Consider the following 19,233-nt stretch of genomic DNA (forward strand, 5'->3'; position numbering starts at 1 on the left):
AGGTTAGGAGCAGCGTGCGGAGGGGTGTGTGTGTCTGTGTCCTCAACTTGCAGTGGGCAGCCAAGTTTGCTGTCACTCAGTCAGAATGCGCATCAGCATTTCATCTGTTTTCCCTACCATTGCTTTTGAGATATTATGCACATTGATAGCTTCATAGGAAACGTCCTCGCCATGGGATTTATCATAGTAGCAGGCAGCAGCAATCTAAATGATCAGACCGAAACCATGCATGGAAAGTGATCGGGTGAAATTATGAAGCGAGTGAAACAGCTTCACAATATCCAATCAGAGCAGCAGGATCAACCTACAGCCTGCCCTTCTCTTTACAGACAGACAAACTAGCCGGTTGAGTTATTTCAGAACCTCACTGCATATGACTGAAGTATTTCTGTCTGTAATAAAGCCCTTTTGTGGGGGAAAAAAATCATTCTGATAGGCTGAGCCTGGCTCTCCTCCCAGGCCCACCCATGGCTGCGCCCTTGCCCAGTCATGTGAAATCCATAGATTAGGGCCTAATGAATTTATTTCAATTGACTGATTTCCTTATATCAACTATAACTCAGTAAAATCTTTGCAATTGTTACCTATTGCGTTCATATTTTTGTTCACTATTTTATTTTTTATCGGTCAAATATTTGGGGAAGCCTGGCTTCCCTTGGCATTCATGAATACACACCACAAGACAGATCTTTCAAAAATGTTTTATTTCATTCCAAAGTAATCATTTACATGAATCTCTAGAGAATCTGAGTAAAATGAACCTACTATCAAAACAATCTGTCGATCGAGCCAGTCTCTGCCATTTCCAGTGAGCCCTCAAACCATCAAAGACCTTGAAACGCATTCAAACCACAGTGAAATCCCAGACCGTCAATGTCCAAGCACTATCTACACTCTTCTTTCTAAGGTATAAGTTCATAACGTCACAGACAAAACTCCTTCATTCCAATCCTGACCACCTGAGCCCTCGTAGGCGATAAGGCGAGACCAGTTAACAAGAGGTGATGGTGATGAGCGGTGCCACTGTAGATGCTCCAAACACCCAGGATTCAGTTGCCCAGGCTGGGGAACATCTCTGTGAGGGTGGCCTGCTTACTGCCCCCTCTCCAGTGGGTTGGAGGGTGTGGCAGCAGCGCTGGAGATGGTGGAGCTAATTTCCCCCTGATTGGTGGTAGATGAGGGCCCAGACAACCGCCTCCTTTCCACTGTGTTCCTGTCCTCTTTGGAGGTGGAGGAGCGTGAGTGCCCCCTGCTATGACCACTCCCCTCTGACCTGGAGCCAGAACTGGAGGCAGGTTTCTGGCGGAGCTGGTACTGGTCACTGGAGCCCTTGCTGCGGTCTACTGCGAGGACGGCCTCCTCACGGTTCAGCTGCCTCTGCAGCTGGAAAGCCAGCTGCCGGTCCTCCTGCTCCTGTTGCAAGCGGCTGAACAGCATCTCTTCTCTCTGGGCCAGCTCCTGGAGCAGCGGGGCCTTCTCCCCTAGGCCTACTAGGACCACCTCTCCACGCTGCAGATAGAGGAAGGATGATGAGGAGGAAGGACAGAGCCGCTTACTGACAACGTCTACTTCCCCTTTGTTTGGCTCCTCAATGTCACTGCTCTTCCTCTTGGCCGAGGTCACTCCTCTCCTCGGGGTGCCGTGGAGGGGTGTGCGTGCCAGGGAAGTTCCCGAGGGGTCGGTCAGATGGTACGCCTCTGACGTTGAGGCCTGACACGGCGTCTGGCAGCTCTCCGGGTAGAAGTCTTTGGAAGACCAAGGCTCCCTCTCCGAGTGCAAGATGTTCTCCTTCAATCGGACACAAAAGTAAACAGAAGTTAAAGATACAATATCAAAGTTAATTTTATATATATTTGCTTTTGTTTTTTGTTTGTTAAATTCAAATATATATACATACATACATACATACATACATACATATATATACACATATCATTTCCCCTTTATTACTTTCCAACGCCACCACCCCTTCCCTAATTGGAGTAAACTAGTAAACAACTATGCTTAGGCCTCTACTTCCAGCTTATCCATACTATATACATTTTATGGACACAGTCAATTTTACAATTATTCTTTTTTGTTTGTTTTTACTCCTGAACTTCCTCTACCCTCAACCTCTCCGATCATTTTCATGATGTCCATCCGGTTTGCTTCTATATGCCATATCTTTCTAACTGTGCTCTTTCACAAAAGCTCTCAACCTATAACCTATATACTTATTATGGGCACAGTATGCTTTACATTAGTTATCTCGTTGTTATTAGTTGTTGTTAGTTGTTATTAGTCCCATCCTTCAGCTCCATTCAACACCTCTCATCTATCTCTTAACACCATCCATATTGGATTTCAATTTGCCATATATCCCCCCCCCCCCCCCCCCCCTCATAAAACCACAAAAACCAATCCTTTTAAGCAAACACTATTTGCTTGGGTGTGGGGAGGGGTATTCCAAATTAGGTCATTTCTGGACAATATTTCCGTCCATTTACGGGACCCCTTTTGGCTCAAGACCAATGGCCAAAGGCAAAAGTCTGTTTAGGCTCTTTAGATACATAATGTTTATCAGTCACATGTTAGGTGTATGTGGATTCAGAAAGCAAGTTTTTCAGTAAATGCTGATTGCATGAGCATTTGAGTGACAGAGACCAACCTTGTTAGCCATGAAGCTGGAGGTGGGACTAGTCTCGGAGTTGCTGCCGTGTCTTCGTGGAATAGGGGATAAGAATCTGGAAACAAAATTATTTGTCAGAACACTCCCCAGTAATATACAGTGCATTCGGAATGTATTCAGACCCCTTCCATTTTTCCACATTTTGTTACGTTACAGCCTTATTCTGAAATAGATTAAATACCCCATAATGACGAAGCAAAAACTGGTTTTTAGAAATGTTTGCAAATGTATAAAACAAAAAAACAGAAATACCTTATTTACATAAGTATTCAGACCCTTTGCTATGAGACTCGAAATTGAGCTCGGGTGCATCCTGTTTTCCTTGATCATCCTTGAACTGTTTCTACAACTTGATTGGAGACCACCTGTGGTAAATTCAATTGATTGGACATTATTTGGAAAGGCACACACCTGTCTATATAAGGTCCCACAGTTGACAGTGCATTCAGAGCAAAAACCAAGCCATGTGGTCGAAGGAATTGTCCGTAGAGCTCCGAGACAGGATTGTGTCGAGGCACAGATCTGGGGAAGGGTACCAAAACATTTATGCAGCATTGAAGGTCCCCAAAATGGCCTCCATTTTTAAATGGAAGAAGTTTGGAACCACCAAGACTCTTCCTAGAGCTGGCCAAACTGAGCAATCGGGGGAGAAGGGCCTTGGTCAGGGAGGCGATCAAGAACCCGATGGTCACTCTGACAGAGCTCCTCTGTGGAGATCGGAGAAACTTCCAGAAGGACAACCATCTCTGCAGCACTCCACCAATCAGGCCTTTATGGTAGAGTGGCCAGACAGAAGCCACTCCTAAGTAAAAGGCACGACAGCCTTCTTGGAGTTTGCCAAAAGACACCTAAAGGACTCTCAGACCATAAGAAAGATTATCTGGTCTGATGAAACCAAGATTTAACTATTTGGCCTGAATGCCAAGCGTCACGTCTGGAGGAAACCTGGCACCATCCCTACGGTGAAGCATGGTGGAGGCAGCATCATGCTGTGGGGATGTTTTTCAGCAGCAGGGATTGGGAGACTAGTCAGGATCGAGGGAAAGATGAACGGAGCAAATAACAGAGAGATCCTTGATGACAACCTGCTCCAGAGCACTCAGGACCTCAGACTGGGGTGAAGGTTCACCTTCCAGCAGGACAACATCCCTAAGCACACAGCCAAGACAACGCAGGAGAGGCTTTGGGACAAGTCTCTGAATGTCCTTGAGTGGCCCAGCTAGATCCCGGACTTGAACCCGATCGAACATCTCTGGAGAGACCTGAAAATAGCTGTGCAGCGACGCTCCCCATCCAACCTGACAGAGCTTTAGAGGATCTGCAGAGACGAATGGGATAAACTCCCCAAATATAGGTGTGCCAAGCTTGTGGCGTCATACCAAAGAAGACTCGAGGCTGTAATCGCTGCCAAAGGTGCTTCAACAAAGTACTGAGTAAAGCGTCTGAATACTTATGTAAATGTGAACGTTTTTTTATTTTTATAAATGTGCAAACATTTCTAAAAAACTGTTTTTGCTTTGTCATTATGCGGTTGTAGATTAATGAGGAAAAAAAACAATTCCATCAATTTTAGAATAAGTCTGTAACGTAACAAAATGTGGAAAAAGTCAAGGTGTCTGAATACTTTCCGAATGCACTGTATTTAATTAAGTTACTTATCTGCCCGTTTGCGCCATCAGCACACCTTCCACACTTTGCAAGGTTTCTATTTAGGTTTGCACTTTGATTCTCTACCCTTCTCTCAGAAGTGTGCACTTGTTCACTTCCACCATTTTCCTTACACCACCAATCTTTTTAAATACACAAGTGAATGAGTGCACACTTCTGGGAGAAGAGGAGAGAATTGGACCACAGTGCAAGTCTGACCACGGAAGGGGACTCACTTCTCTATATCTCCAGCATTGGCGTTCTGTTTCTTCTTTGCTGGGGTGATGTCATTCGTCCACGTGTTCTTCTGTGACTCAGAGATAGGTCTTGGATTCTGAAAAGAAGGGAAAAAATGTTTTAATACAGTGATTCAATCCCAATACATAGTGCCACCCACCCATATTTCCTTATTTTAAAACAGCAATCAAACTACCTTACCAGGATATAATGCCTGAGAAGCATGGGTGTTGTTAGGCCCGAGACGAAGTTACGGGTTACCAACATATTCAAATAAAGATTGACATATTTTAATTAAAAACGTTATTTTGATGAATGTATTCATAATATTTAATCCTTCCACAAGATATAGTCCCGACACAAATCTAGGGTTGCTACCCAAGCCGGCTGGTCGTTTGTTCTATCGGTTCGGTTGCCAGAGACACGACCCAGTCGTTCAGTCTTTTTGTTCTGTATCTATGGACGCGACCCAGTCGTTCGTTCTAAATGTTCCATTGCCATATTGGCTGGCAACGTTCTTATTCCTTGCATGCTAGCTAGCCAACTAAGGCTAACTTACAGTAGCTGCATTTGCATTTGTTTAAGCTGTTTTCCAGTGACATTTATTTGGATACATCCATAACAATGAGCTAATGATTCGCAATTTAGCCTGGCATAGAAAATGTGCTCTCTCGTCAGGACACGGTTGTTCAGAGGAGCTAGCCAACAACACAGCTAACACAGTTACTTCAAACTGTAGCTGGAAAGACTGCAAACTAGCTGCACATTGTTTCGTTTTACCTTTTTTCAATTGACATTTCTTTGTATTTATCCATAAAAATGATGCCAGGTGATTCATGATTTTGACTGGCTGAGAAACACTGCCTGCCTGTCTGTCTCGTCCCGACACGTTCATTACAATGGGACAGCTGGAGATCGAATTTGAAAATTGAGGTTTATACAAAGGTTTATACAAATCTCCGCTGTTGAAAATGAAATGCTAGTCTAAAAGAAATGTGAGATAATGTCTAGAAGCTTTTTATAGTGGAGATCAAGTTTATAAAGTGCCTGGCTGGGCTGATGAGACAGTGGATTGCGCAGTCAGATGGAACAGAGTAAATAGGCATTTTAATGTCATAGATTTAGCTGTTGGTAACTTGTGGAATAGATACCGACTAGAACGCGGTTTTAACCAAATCAGCATTCAGGATTAGAACCACCCTTTGTATACATTTTTGAGAAGAGGACATTAAGGGACATTTTACAGGTTTGCAAATAACGTTTTCAGCAAGTTGTACAGTACACGCAAGTTCATAATTTTCCTCTCGGATTGGTTGTCTTACATTCCCTCACAATATCGTAGACTCCATAAATTGTGAGGTCATTTGTTGATAAAATAATTACTAAAGAAATTGAGGAAAGGAACATTAATTGATGGTCTAATGGTGGATGTTAATTAAGTTAGCCCCCAGCACCTCTCTGATTTAGAGGGGTTTGGTTAAATGTGTTAGACACATTTCAGTTGAATGCATTCAGTTGTACCACTGACAAGGTATCTCCCTTTCCCTAATGTAAGAGAGAAGTCTATATGTAACCATCCCTTTTGAGTCCTTCCGTGTGGGGTGCATACAGTGGGGAAAAAAGTATTTAGTCAGCCACCAATTGTGCAAGTTCTCCCACTTAAAAAGATGAGAGAGGCCTGTAATGTTCATCATAGGTACACGTCAACTATGAATAATTTTTTTCTCCAGAAAATGACATTGTAGGATTTTTAATGAATTTATTTGCAAATTATGGTGGAAAATAAGTATTTGGTCAATAACAAAAGTTTCTCAATACTTTGTTATATACCCTTTGTTGGCAATGACACAGGTCAAACGTTTTCTGTAAGTCTTCACAAGGTTTTCACACACTGTTGCTGGTATTTTGGCCCATTCCTCCATGCAGATCTCCTCTAGAGCAGTGATGTTTTGGGGCTGTCGCTGGGCAACACGGACTTTCAACTCCCTCCAAAAATGTTCTATGGGGTTGAGATCTGGAGACTGGCTAGGCCACTCCAGGACCTTGAAATGCTTCTTACAAAGCCACTCGTTGCCCGGGCGGTGTGTTTGGGATCATTGTCATGCTGAAAGACCCAGCCACGTTTCATCTTCAATGCCCTTGCTGATGGAAGGAGGTTTTCACACAAAATCTCACGATACATGGCCCCATTCATTCTTTCCTTTACACGGATCAGTCGTCCTGGTCCCTTTGCAGAAAAACAGCCCCAAAGCATGATGTTTCCACCCCCATGCTTCACAGTAGGTATGGTGTTCTTTGGATGCAACTCAGCATTCTTTGTCGAGTTGAGTTTTTACCAAAAAGTTATATTTTGGTTTCATCTGACCATATGACATTCTCCCAATCCTCTTCTGGATCATCCAAATGCACTCTAGCAAACTTCAGATGGGCCTGGACATGTACTGGCTTAAGCAGGGGGACACGTCTGGCACTGCAGGATTTGAGTCCCTGGCGGCGTAGTGTGTTACTGATGGTAGGCTTTGTTACTTTGGTCCCAGCTCTCTGCAGGTCATTCACTAGGTCCCCCCGTGTGGTTCTGGGATTTTTGCTCACCGTTCTTGTGATCATTTTGACCCCACGGGGTGAGATCTTGCGTGGCGCCCCAGATCGAGGGAGATTATCAGTGATCTTGTATGTCTTCTATTTCCTAATAATTGCTCCCACAGTTGATTTCTTCAAACCAAGCTGCTTACCTATTGCAGATTCAGTCTTCCCAGCCTGGTGCAGGTCTACAATTTTGTTTCTGGTGTCCTTTGACAGCTCTTTGGTCTTGGCCATAGTGGAGTTTGGAGTGTGACTGTTTGAGGTTGTGGACAGGTGTCTTTTATACTGATAACAAGTTCAAACAGGTGCCATTAATACAGGTAACGAGTGGAGGACAGAGGAGCCTCTTAAAGAAGAAGTTACAGGTATGTGAGAGCCAGAAATCTTGCTTGTTTGTAGGTGACCAAATACTTATTTTCCACCATAATTTGCAAATAAATTCATTAAAAATCCTACAATGTGATTTTCTGGATTTTTTTTCTCAATTTGTCTGTCATAGTTGACGTGTACCTATGATGAAAATTACAGGCCTCTCTCATCTTTTTAAGTGGGAGAACTTGCACAATTGGTGGCTGACTAAATACTTTTTTCCCCCACTGTATACCAGGAGTTACGCGGATATTACGTTTGCAGTCTTTATTGTTGATAATAAATGTTTTGCCCGTACTACAGTAGCTATATTGGTCTGCTAATAAAGGACTAGTAAAGGCCCAGTGCACTACTGTTGACTTTGCAGGTGCTTCAAGAGATTGGAAGTTGTGTTTTTTCAATATTACGAGGACAGAGGGGGAAATACAAATATTTATTTGGATAAATAACTAATAGGAAGGGAATGATAACAAAAGCAACGACAACCTTTAAAAAATATATTTAATCAGTAAATGTAATATTATTACTCAAATTGGAACAGTACTCCATTATATTACTCGTTACTGCAAAAAGTAATATTATTACTGTACTGCGTTACCCCCAACATTTGTAAGCAAATGCATTTCAAAGTTTGAACCGTGCATTGTAGGCTATGCTGTTTTTCTGACATTGTGTTCTGTTTTTGGTTTCAGATTTGGCCCATGTCACTGACCTGAAAAGCTAATGCAAGCTTCTAAGATTAGAACACTAATTGCACCAAGCACTTTACCTATACAACCTGTAAACCTGATCTGCTACTATACTGCAATTTGCCTATTGTCAGCAATAAACTATGTTCTTATGAAAAAGTGAAACTGGTCTGTGTGCCTATATAAATGAGGGAAACCCACCAGCTCCTGGCAGAGCAGTCTGGCCAGCTTCTCGTCATTCTCCAGCTGCTTCTCCTCGTGCCTCTTTCTCTCCTCCGCCAGGCTCTCTTCTGCGAGGAGGCACTGGATGTACTCCTCACTTGCTTTCTTCTCTGCCTCCTCCAGGGCACGCTTCTCCTCTAATAGCTGGAAAAGGGTCAGAGGTCATGTCAATTGTGACTGAAGAGTGTAGTAAAATGTAAACTTGCATTATAAGTATGGCCCAGAGTTTTTCCTGGTCACGTTACGTGGTCAGGAAAAACTCAGGACCCTAGGTATAATGTACCCTAAGAGTTCACCTTGCTGATTTGATCCTCGTACTCTCTCCGTACCTCTCCAGGCAGACTGACTTTGGGTCCGGGGACAGATACTGGAGGCAGAGGGAAACGGCAGGTCAACAGACCTTGCTTAACCCACAACAGTGAGAATAAATACATTTGTCTGATTCCAAGGTGCTGTGTGGACCCGTAATTACCTCAAAGCATACCCAACACAGCTGTACTAAAGTACACAGGCCATTTGGAAGTCACTTCATGTTAAATTAATGTTAAATGGAAAACACAGACAGTGTGTCAGTCACTTAACTGTTTTCAACCTCCTCCTGTCCACTGAGCCTGCGTTGGCACTGCATGGGGAACTCCACCTGCACCCGCCGCCACAGCTCATCGTTGACTAGCGTCTTGTTCCGGCCGTTGAGCCGTGCCCACGTGGACACCCGCTTGCGACACAGCGGGCAGCACAGGTTGGACTTGTCCACCGTCTCCAGGAAGCAGGGCTTGCAGAAGGTGTGGCCGCACGGCAATGTTACCGGCTCCAGGAAGATCTCCAGGCATACAGAGCAGAGGCAGTCGGCTCGGGACAACCCCCCTGTGACATCCCCCTCTGGCGCGGCAACCTCCATTTCAGACACTGGCTGCATCCCTCCGCCTTTCTGTCTGTGGATGCCTCCTTCTGTTGTTGTATCAAGTCCAAATGCACACCAGTGGTTCTGTGGTCCCCGTGCTGTTTCAGAGGCTCTCTGTATGGGAGGAACAGTCAAAGGTAATCAAGTAGAAGCCACATTAGCTGGCTAAAATAATTGACTGACATGTAGTTAGCAGTGTTGTAGTACTCGGGACCGTTCCGGAGTCCGGTCTCCAGACCGCATATTGAGTGTCTCGGTCTTGTCTCGGTGTCAGATACATTTGTACTCTGTCTTGACTCGGTCTAGGACTCTTCATTTCTTCCCGAGACCAGCAGAGTAAAAAACTCAATTATCCACTTCTATTCAGTCAGTGCATAAAACCGCATCGCCAGGCCAAATATATACACTCCTTTCGTGAAACATTAATATCCTAACAGCCTTTATATCTATTATAGACATGTTTGTGCAGGGGCGAACCTATAGGCCTTCAGTGTGTGACAGGTTCGTGATTCTGAAAGGACAGCAACAGTAACACCAGCGCACTCATGTAGGAGAGTGCACTTTTTGTAAAACACAAAGGGCCAGTGGTGTAGTGGAGGGTTCACGCAGGTATAAGTATATCTACTTTTTTTTCAGTGGGCATTGCTTATCAAATCAAATCAAATCAAATCAAATTTTATTGGTCACATGCGCCGAATACAACAGGTGCAGACATTACAGTGAAATGCTTACTTACAGCCCTTAACCAACAGTGCATTTATTTTAAACAAAAAAAGTAAGAATAAAACAACAACAAAAAAGTGTTGAGAAAAAAAAGAGCAGAAGTAAAAAATAAAGTGACAGTAGGGAGGCTATATATACAATAGAATAAAGTGACAGTAGGGAGGCTATATATACAGGGGGGTACCGTTGCATAGTCAATGTGCGGGGGCACCGGCTAGTTGAGGTAATATGTACATGTGGGTAGAGTTAAAGTGACTATGCATAAATACTTAACAGAGTAGCAGCAGCGTAAAAAGGATGGGGTGGGGGGGCAGTGCAAATAGTCCGGGTAGCCATGATTAGCTGTTCAGGAGTCTTATGGCTTGGGGGTAGAAGCTGTTGAGAAGTCTTTTGGACCTAGACTTGGCACTCCGGTACCGCTTGCCGTGCGGTAGCAGAGAGAACAGTCTATGACTAGGGTGACTGGAGTCTTTGACAATTTTGAGGGCCTTCCTCTGACACCGCCTGGTATAGAGGTCCTGGATGGCAGGGAGCTTTGCCCCAGTGATGTACTGGGCCGTACGCACTACCCTCTGTAGTGCCTTGCGGTCAGAGGCCAAGCAGTTGCCATACCAGGCGGTGATGCAACCAGTCAGGATGCTCTCGATGGTGCAGCTGTAGAATTTTTTGAGGATCTGAGGACCCATGCCAAATCTTTTTAGTCTCCTGAGGGGGAATAGGCTTTGTCGTGCCCTCTTCACGACTGTCTTGGTGTGTTTGGACCATGATAGTTCGTTGGTGATGTGGACACCAAGGAACTTGAAGCTCTCAACTTGTTCCACTACAGCCCCGTCGATGAGAATGGGGGCGTGCTCAGTCCTCTTTTTTTTCCTGTAGTCCACAATCTTCTCCTTTGTCTTGGTCACGTTGAGGGAGAGGTTGTTGTCCTGGCACCACACGGCCAGATCTCTGACCTCCTCCCTATAGGCTGTCTCATCGTTGTCGGTGATCAGGCCTACCACTGTTGTGTCGTCGGCAAACTTAATGATGGTGTTGGAGTCGTGCCTGGCCATGCAGTCATGGGTGAACAGAGAGTACAGGAGGGGACTGAGCACGCACCCCTGAGGGGCCCCCGTGTTGAGGATCAGTGTGGCAGATGTGTTGTTACCTACCCTTACCACCTGGGGGCGGCCCGTCAGGAAGTCCAGGATCCAGTTGCAGAGGGAGGTGTTTAGTCCCAGGATCCTTAGCTTAGTGATGAGCTTTGAGGGCACTATGGTGTTGAATGCTGAGCTGTAGTCAATGAATAGCATTCTCACGTAGGTGTTCCTCTTGTCCAGGTGGGAAAGGGCAGTGTGGAGTGCGATAGAGATTGCATCATCTGTGGATCTGTTGGGGCGGTATGCAAATTGGAGTGGGTCTAGGGTTTCTGGGATTATGCTGTTGATGTGAGCCATGACCAGTCTTTCAAAGCACTTCATGGCTACAGACGTCAGTGCCACGGGTCGGTAGTCATTTAGGCAGGTTATCTTAGAGTTCTTGGGCACGGGGACTATGGTGGTCTGCTTGAAACATGTTGGTATTACAGACTCAGTCAGGGACATGTTGAAAATGTCAGTGAAGACACTTGCCAGTTGGTCAGCACATGCTCGGAGTACACGTCCTGGTAATCCGTCTGGCCCTGCGGCCTTGTGAATGTTGACCTGCTTAAAAGTCTTACTCACATCGGCTACGGAGAGCGTGATCACATAGTCGTCCGGAACAGCTGGTGCTCTCATGCATGCTTCAGTGTTGCTTGCCTCGAAGCGAGCATAGAAGTGGTTTAGCTCGTCTGGTAGGCTTGTGTCACTGGGCAGCTCGCGGCTGTGCTTCCCTTTGTAGTCTGTAATAGTTTTCAAGCCCTGCCACATCCGACGAGCGTCAGAGCCAGTGTAGTATGATTCAATCTTAGACCTGTATTGACTCTTTGCCTGTTTGATGGTTCGTCGGAGGTCATAGCGGGATTTCTTATAAGCGTCCGGGTTAGAGTCCCGTTCCTTGAAAGCGGCAGCTCTACCCTTTAGCTCAGTGCGGATGTTTCCTGTAATCCATGGCTTCTGGTTGGGGTATGTACGTACGGTCACTGTGGGGACGACATCATCGATGCACTTATTGATGAAGCCAGTGACTGATGTGGTGTACTCCTCAATGCTGTCTGAAGAATCCCTGAACATGTTCCAGTCTGTGCTAGCAAAACAGTCCTGTAGCTTAGCATCTGCGACATCTGACCACTTTTTTATTAGCCGAGTCACTTCCGGCGCTGTTCTTTTGTTTTATACTCACTTCTTAATCCCTACTGATGCGTATCAAAGTAGTGTAGTGGAGGTATTCAACTTTTCAATGATGTAGTACAATAGAGAAATCATGCACAAAGTAGCCTACACAATTGCAACGCACAATAAATATATTCACATGCCTAGTTTCAACAGAATATCATCTGCAGGCAGCAAGAATGTGCAGCTCTCAGCTGGTTTTGGCATGGAGCAGCTCACAGAAGAATGACATCAGTAGCCGGTAGGGTAGGAAATACGTTTCAACTTATGATATACCTCTTTAAGGAATACCTGGAATAGTATAACAGTGATCCATTAAAAAATTTAAAATAAATTGGGTGGTTGTCCCACTGGCTATCGTAAGTTGAATGCACCAATTTGTAAGTCGCTTTGGATAAGCGCGTCTGCTAAATGACTTAAATGTAAATGTAAAATGATATCTACCAGTAAATGCTAACTAAGGAAACAATGGGTATGCAAACCAGGTATTGAATTTTTTTTTGGTTGTTAGTAGGCTATTTGTGATGTGCTATTGTCATCATGCACTGTTTGCATCTGGGGCGTAGACATGGGTGGACAGAGGCCCAACCACTGGGGAGCCAGGCCCTGACAGGCCCACACAATCAGATTGATGTGGTTTAAGCATTGTTGTGGACTTAGACCATCAATTTGTATTTTATTTTCTATTTTAAAAAACATGATTTTGAGAGTGAAAATCTGAAAAATCTATAGGAAAACGCAAAAAAAACCATAAGAAAACATAGGATTTTTCACACAGGGTGCCTTTCCTTCGCTAAGGGCCGTTTGGGAACTTTTGGCCAAAATGTGAGTAAACCTACTTCTCAAGGCACCACTAGACCACTGCATAGGGCCGATGGAAAGACAGCAGTCACACAGCACGATGTTAAACGATAAGATGTCCATGAACTCTGACATAATAAGCCAGTAGGTCCCAATCATAAGACTACAAAAACACAACCATTAAGCATTTCCCAATCTAAATGTACAACTATTACTTCCCATTGCAAAAAACATTTCATGTTTAGTACACAAAATAACCGGTAACCTAAAGTTTAAAGTGGAACTGACAGTTTTAACTACTTTGCAGATATGAAACAAACAGACAATCATAATATCAGTCAAAAATATCAGATTCCCAGTTTATGCTACAAAACCAACTTTATAAGAGGTTTTAAAAATAGGTTATATTTGACTCAACGTTCCATGACGTACACTAAAGCATTGTTGGCAGAATACATGGATGCAGTTCAATTAATAGAATTCATCAATACATTTCTTGGTAGTCCAAAAAATATTGCTATCAGGTTGTAAATCACAGCTGGCCTGGTACATTGTTTGCTGCCTCCATTCGGGATGCACTGTTTCAGTTTCAATGACTCAATATTCTGGACAAAAACGGACTAATGTAACTAAGGCTGGGAATGTCAATACAATCAAACTAGCAAGGGCAAAGATCACAAGTCAGTCATAACGTGGCTAATAGGCTAGCGTATCTATATATGTACTAAGCTAAAAACACGGAGCCTAACGTTAGCTAGATAGCTAGCTGCTAGGAGGATGTCTTGTCATGCCATTAGAGGAGTGGGTGAGTGACTGACTTTTCCCCCTCATATCGTTTTTCGGTGGCTATACACCACTAGAGATGAAGGTGTCATTTGGTTAGCTAGCAAGAACTAGAACGACTGTTATCCAGTTAGCATATCTCATGCGTTCGCAAATTCACTCTGGCTATCTATATGATTTCAGAGCACTCTCGTCTGAGTGTGCCAGAGCGCAGAAAAACTGATTAATTTACGAACGTGCAACACCTGCTGAATATGACCTGTGTCAGTAAACGTAGGCAAAAAAAGTAATAGTTAGTCAAGAACACTCTAGATAACATGTAAATAGTGTATGTGTCTCTTGAGTGGTGCAGTGGTCTAAGGCACTGCATCGCAGTGTTAACTGTGCCACTAGAGATCCTGGTTCGAATCCAGGCTCTGTCGCAGCCGGCCGTGACCGGGAGACTCATGGGCGGCGCACAATTGGCCCAGCGTCGTCCAGGGTAGGGGAGGGAATGGCCGGCAGGGAAGTAGCTCAGTTGATGGAGCATGGCGTTTGCAACGCCAGGGTTGTGGGTTTGATTCCCACGGGGGGCCAGTATAAAAAAAAAAAAGATGTATTCACTAACTGTAAGTCGCTCTGGATAAGAGCGTCTGCTAAATGACTAAAATGTAAATGTGTAACCAGCTCTGCTACGGCGAGTAAAATGGTCAGAGTGAGGTGTTCTCTCATTTTTGTCTGGAAGTAGCTGGCTAGCAAGATAGCCAATTTTAGCCAGTTAGCTTGAGTTCTTGGTTGGGACAAGCATGCATTGGCAGGCAAGCTGCAGAAGGACGAGGAGGCTACAATTCCCCATTGTTTATCAGCGCAATTTTGACAGCCAACTAGCTGAAAAAGTTTGAGAGGGTTTATCTAATGTTCCTTCGTTAGATTTTAGCTCATCTTGCTCTGGCTAGCATTAGTTGTTGATCTTGTTGTTGTTGATGTGCATAACTGAGGGAGAGAGAGCCTACGTTTTCATGGTTGTTTGATCAATAGGACAATAAAGTTCCCAAATTTAAGAGGACTCTGTGGTGTTTACATATTTGCAGAAATCCATTCAGGTGTATTTTGTGGCTTTTGGCGAATGCGTTCTAATGATCTAAAGTCGCGCTGTTGCAACTGCTTGTAAACACACAGTCCAGTTCAAAGTGAATGATGGCAGGCTCCTGTGGCAAATGGCTTGTTTGTATAAAGGTCTACTGTAGCTCTGATTGGCTATAGCGCACCGGTCTGTGTAGACTCTGGTCCTGGACAAGACAGATGTTTTTATTCGGTTTTATTTAATGCAGTGTCTATTAATTGTCCAAATGCATGGCCGCTTTCACACTCTATATTGCTGTAGAATTTTCACAAATGCCTTACTATACGTAATTCCCAAACAGTCTACGAATTTATGAAAATGTGAATATTACCATACCTAAGTGGTCGTTTGTCAATAACCAATAGTAATTTAGAAAAAAAAATGTTGTCTCTGTGTTTATTAATTTTCCTTCGCAAGAGGCTGAATGTATCTCACAGGAGAAAGCATCCGAGTGAGCAAAACAGCACCCCTCTGTCTCTCTACGTGTAGGACATCTATCTGATGCTTTCTGGTCCAAACGAGTATGACAATGTTGCCGCCTGTAACATTGAAGGCTAGGGAAGCCAGCGAGCATTTGGCCTTCTTTGATAAAAAAAGTATACAAAATTAGCCAATCAGCCTTGAGCTAAACTGAGCCAGCTCTAACTGTGAATGGTCCTGGCGCACCAAATAAAGTGTCAAGGGAAGCCAGCTTGGATTTTGGAGTCTCTCCTGTTTCAGTATGATATGTTGGATAAAAGAATAAAGACAGACAAATGTCAAGCATTGTACAAGTCCCTACACACGGAGTCCGGGGAACAGCCCAGCTAGTCGATTACCTATCAACTAGACTCCGTAACAACTCCTATCAAATCCCATTGAGAGCAGAGCATACGGTCATTGACAGAAAAACTTGATTTGTTGCATCTTGTTGTGTTGTTGTCCTCCGGTGGCTAGCTAGCTAAAGTTGGCCCTTTCCTAAATTAGCCATGGATGGAGATAGGGATTTGGACTTGACTTAATTCTCCGTACTGGCCAATGATTATAATGGTGATTCTGATCCAACCATTAATTCATACATTGTTGTGCCCCTGGCCTGAGAGGATGGAAGTTCAATATGTAACTAGATGTAGAAGGCTAATGTTAACTAGCTAACGTTGCCCATGAATGGAAGTTAGGCTAGCGAACAAGTATTTTAGCCAGGTAGCCTAAGACAACAAAAAATGAAAGCGTGTACTGTATGACAGAGTGACAGACCGTTTGTCAACATGAAAGAGAGGAGGATGGCATTGGCGTTTCTCTACAAGTAGCGCGAGTCAACATGTTTTTCTACTTGCACGAACGCGCACACACACACGCACACATAAATCAGAACCATGGGCAGCCACATCATATTTAGCTTACTTTGATTGGACTAAATCGTTTTTGTTATCTTTTAGTTGTCACTGTATTAGACTAAGCAGAGGTGATTTAATGTTGAAATGGTGCTGGAATAGTGGAGTCAGCTCTTGTTTTCTTTGCGACTTGCTGTAACTCTTGGTGGTTCTAAATCAATAGTTGTTTAGCGGTCCGAAATGTCGGAAACATTAACTTGCTTGACTATGCTGTAGGTCATGTAACTGTCTGTTACATGCGATATGCTTTGTGGACTAAACCGGACAGAGGTTGCTATCCGGTTTTGTGATAAAACAAAGGTGTGGTTGAATTTATTCTGCCCTCAACCAGCCCACTCATTAGGCAGGATTAAGCGGGCGCCTATGGCGGCAGATTGAACAGGGCGGCATTTTCTGAGCTAAACTGACCAAGACGCACCTCCAACAACACATAAAACCTCACATAATTCTGCCCTAAAACCATGATAATTCCTCTCAACCAGTGGCAAATGGCATTTTTAGGTGAGCGCTGATACCGCTCTTTGATAGCCAGTGCTGCAAAATATTTTGCTTGCGCATTCCAAGCGCGCCTCTCCAGGGTTGGAGAGACGCATCTCTGCAGCGCTCCACCAATGTTCCATCCCAAAAAATAATCGAACATAAATCATGTAGCAGATATAGGATATGGTAGAAAGAGTATGTGACCTTTCCCGTAGCCCACAGGCTGGAGATAAAATGTATTACAATGTAATGAGACTGACACTTTTTACATCATGCAGGTTTCTCCAATCAAATAGCCTAACCTAAATGGCGCTCAATCAAAAACAAAAGAGCTGTCATGTTAATAAACATCATATCCTAAAAACAGGAGAGGTCAAAGTAAAATGGACAATATGGAATGGACAATCACAACTGTTGTCCAGGAGTTTCGCCCCATTGTCATGATCAGTGGTTAAGTTTGTATCTGTCAATTTTTGACAAGTTGATCGGAGAGAAAAATATTATACTTCTGCATTTCCCGCTGTGTAAACACATTGCAAATAGGCTCGCGATAACTCCTGATAAAGTTGAGTAGCTGATATTCAGAGCTTAAATAGCCAAATTGATTAGTCACAGGAATCAGGACGAATAAAGCCAATGCAATGGCCTGTATAGTGCCACTAGAGATCCTGGTTCGAATCCAGGCTCTGTCGTAGCCGGCCGTGACCGGGAGACCCATGGGGCGGCGCGCAATTGGCCCAGCGTCGTCCAGGGTAGGGGAGGGAATGGCCGGCAGGGATGTAGCTCAGTTGATAGAGCATGGCGTTTGCAACGCCAGGGTTGTGGGTTCGATTCCCACAGGGGGTATGAAAATAATAATGTAAGTCGCTCTGGATAAGAGCGTCTGCTAAATTACGTAAATGTAAATGTAAATGTATAAAATTCCATTGGGGGTGGACATGGTAGGCTACACCCCAGTAAGCACGAGCCAACGTCTTTTGGATGTCTTTTTGTGGTCCATTCCGGACATCGTTTTTTGGTGTTTTACAAACGGTAGGCTGACCACATAGATGGGCATTCATAAAATTCAATTTCAGGCAACACTGTAGGCTACTTGAAAAAGAAAAGGAGAGCCGCACACTCTAGGAGCTCAGATGCAATAATTGAATAACCTAATAACGAAACGTTGGTTATTAGGTTATTAAATTATTGCATCTGAGCTCCTAGAGTGTGCGGCTCTCCTTTTCTTTTTCAAGTGTTCTACTTCGTTAGCCAGCACCTCGCCTAAACAGGGGTGTGTTTCTTTCGCCTCCATATTAACACTGTAGGCTACACATCAGTAAGCACTGACCGATGCCGAAGCCTCTTGGACATCTTTTTTTGGTACAGTTCCAGACCGGCATTGATTTCCACATCCACGGACATTGGTTTTTGGTCCGATCCAGACCAAATCTGAACCAATCATAGTCGTCTATGTTTGGTTGAGATTTTGTCCGGTCTGGACCAGCCTTGAATTGTCCCAAACATAGACGTCTATAAATTACTTATTTTCTACTTTCATTCAGAACCAAAAATTAGCCTGATTTCAACATCCGGAAAATACGTATTTTAAACATACAGAAAATACATTTTCACCCTTCAGAACCTAAATTGAACCTAACTTCAACGTCCGGAAAATACGTATTTTAGACGTCTTTCAACGTCATTTTGTTTACTGGGACTATTCTGGTTTAGGGGCCGATTTTTTTGGTTTTGCCTATGGCGGCAGAACCGCAAGGATCGGCCCTGATTTTGCAACTGTGTCTTCTTATTGTCTCGTCCTTTAGGCCTATATATCACGGTCGCAAGCCATATGAATTAACAGGTTATAGAGCACACAACGCAATTGTCACAACACATAGGTTGTAATTTAATATGCCTTTTCTTCTGCCTTCCCCAGTGATTCTACCCACGCATCGCTACTGCAAGCACTAACAACGGAGTTGAGAATTCTTGGCTAGCGAAAAACAAGTTAGATTACAAGCTTTGATAGAATTTAGGAATTAATAGTTTTTTAATTTCCGTACATTGACAAAATCTACTTACAAGAGTTTTGTTCGCAGCCCCAGCAAAACATAAATGTAGCGCTTGAAAATCGTCAACAACACTAAAAAAGTACTTCCGGGTCACGGAATTCTTCTTCTTCTTCTTCAATGAGGTTTAACGGCGGTTGGCATCCAATTTGTTGCATTACCGCCACCTATTAGACTGGAGTACAACTCCCTTATCTTTTCTTGAAAAAATAAAATAAAACAAAGCAAAGAAATATCCTACCATCTAACACTACACTAACAACTTCAAAACTACTACTAATATTTAACCCCACCCTTCTCCACTATTTAA

General features: G+C 43.8%; 1 protein-coding gene across 1 annotated transcript; it reads right to left on the reverse strand.

Annotated features, from left to right (window-relative positions):
• Positions 1 to 685: 685 nt before the first annotated feature.
• LOC311105680 (E3 ubiquitin-protein ligase rnf168-like) lies at positions 686 to 18,981 on the reverse strand. The gene is made up of 7 exons (XM_084147897.1): positions 18,937 to 18,981; positions 9,001 to 9,433; positions 8,715 to 8,785; positions 8,398 to 8,562; positions 4,555 to 4,652; positions 2,651 to 2,726; positions 686 to 1,788 (listed from the first exon to the last, which is right to left on the reverse strand). The coding sequence occupies exons 2-7, from the start codon at positions 9,332 to 9,334 to the stop codon at positions 1,093 to 1,095; spliced, it is 1,440 nt and encodes a 479-aa protein (XP_084004023.1). The 5' UTR covers positions 9,335 to 9,433; positions 18,937 to 18,981; the 3' UTR covers positions 686 to 1,092.
• Positions 18,982 to 19,233: the final 252 nt, after the last annotated feature.

This window comes from Coregonus lavaretus (assembly GCF_964263955.1).
Source record: "Coregonus lavaretus genome assembly, chromosome: 30".
Lineage (NCBI taxonomy): Eukaryota > Metazoa > Chordata > Actinopteri > Salmoniformes > Salmonidae > Coregonus > Coregonus lavaretus.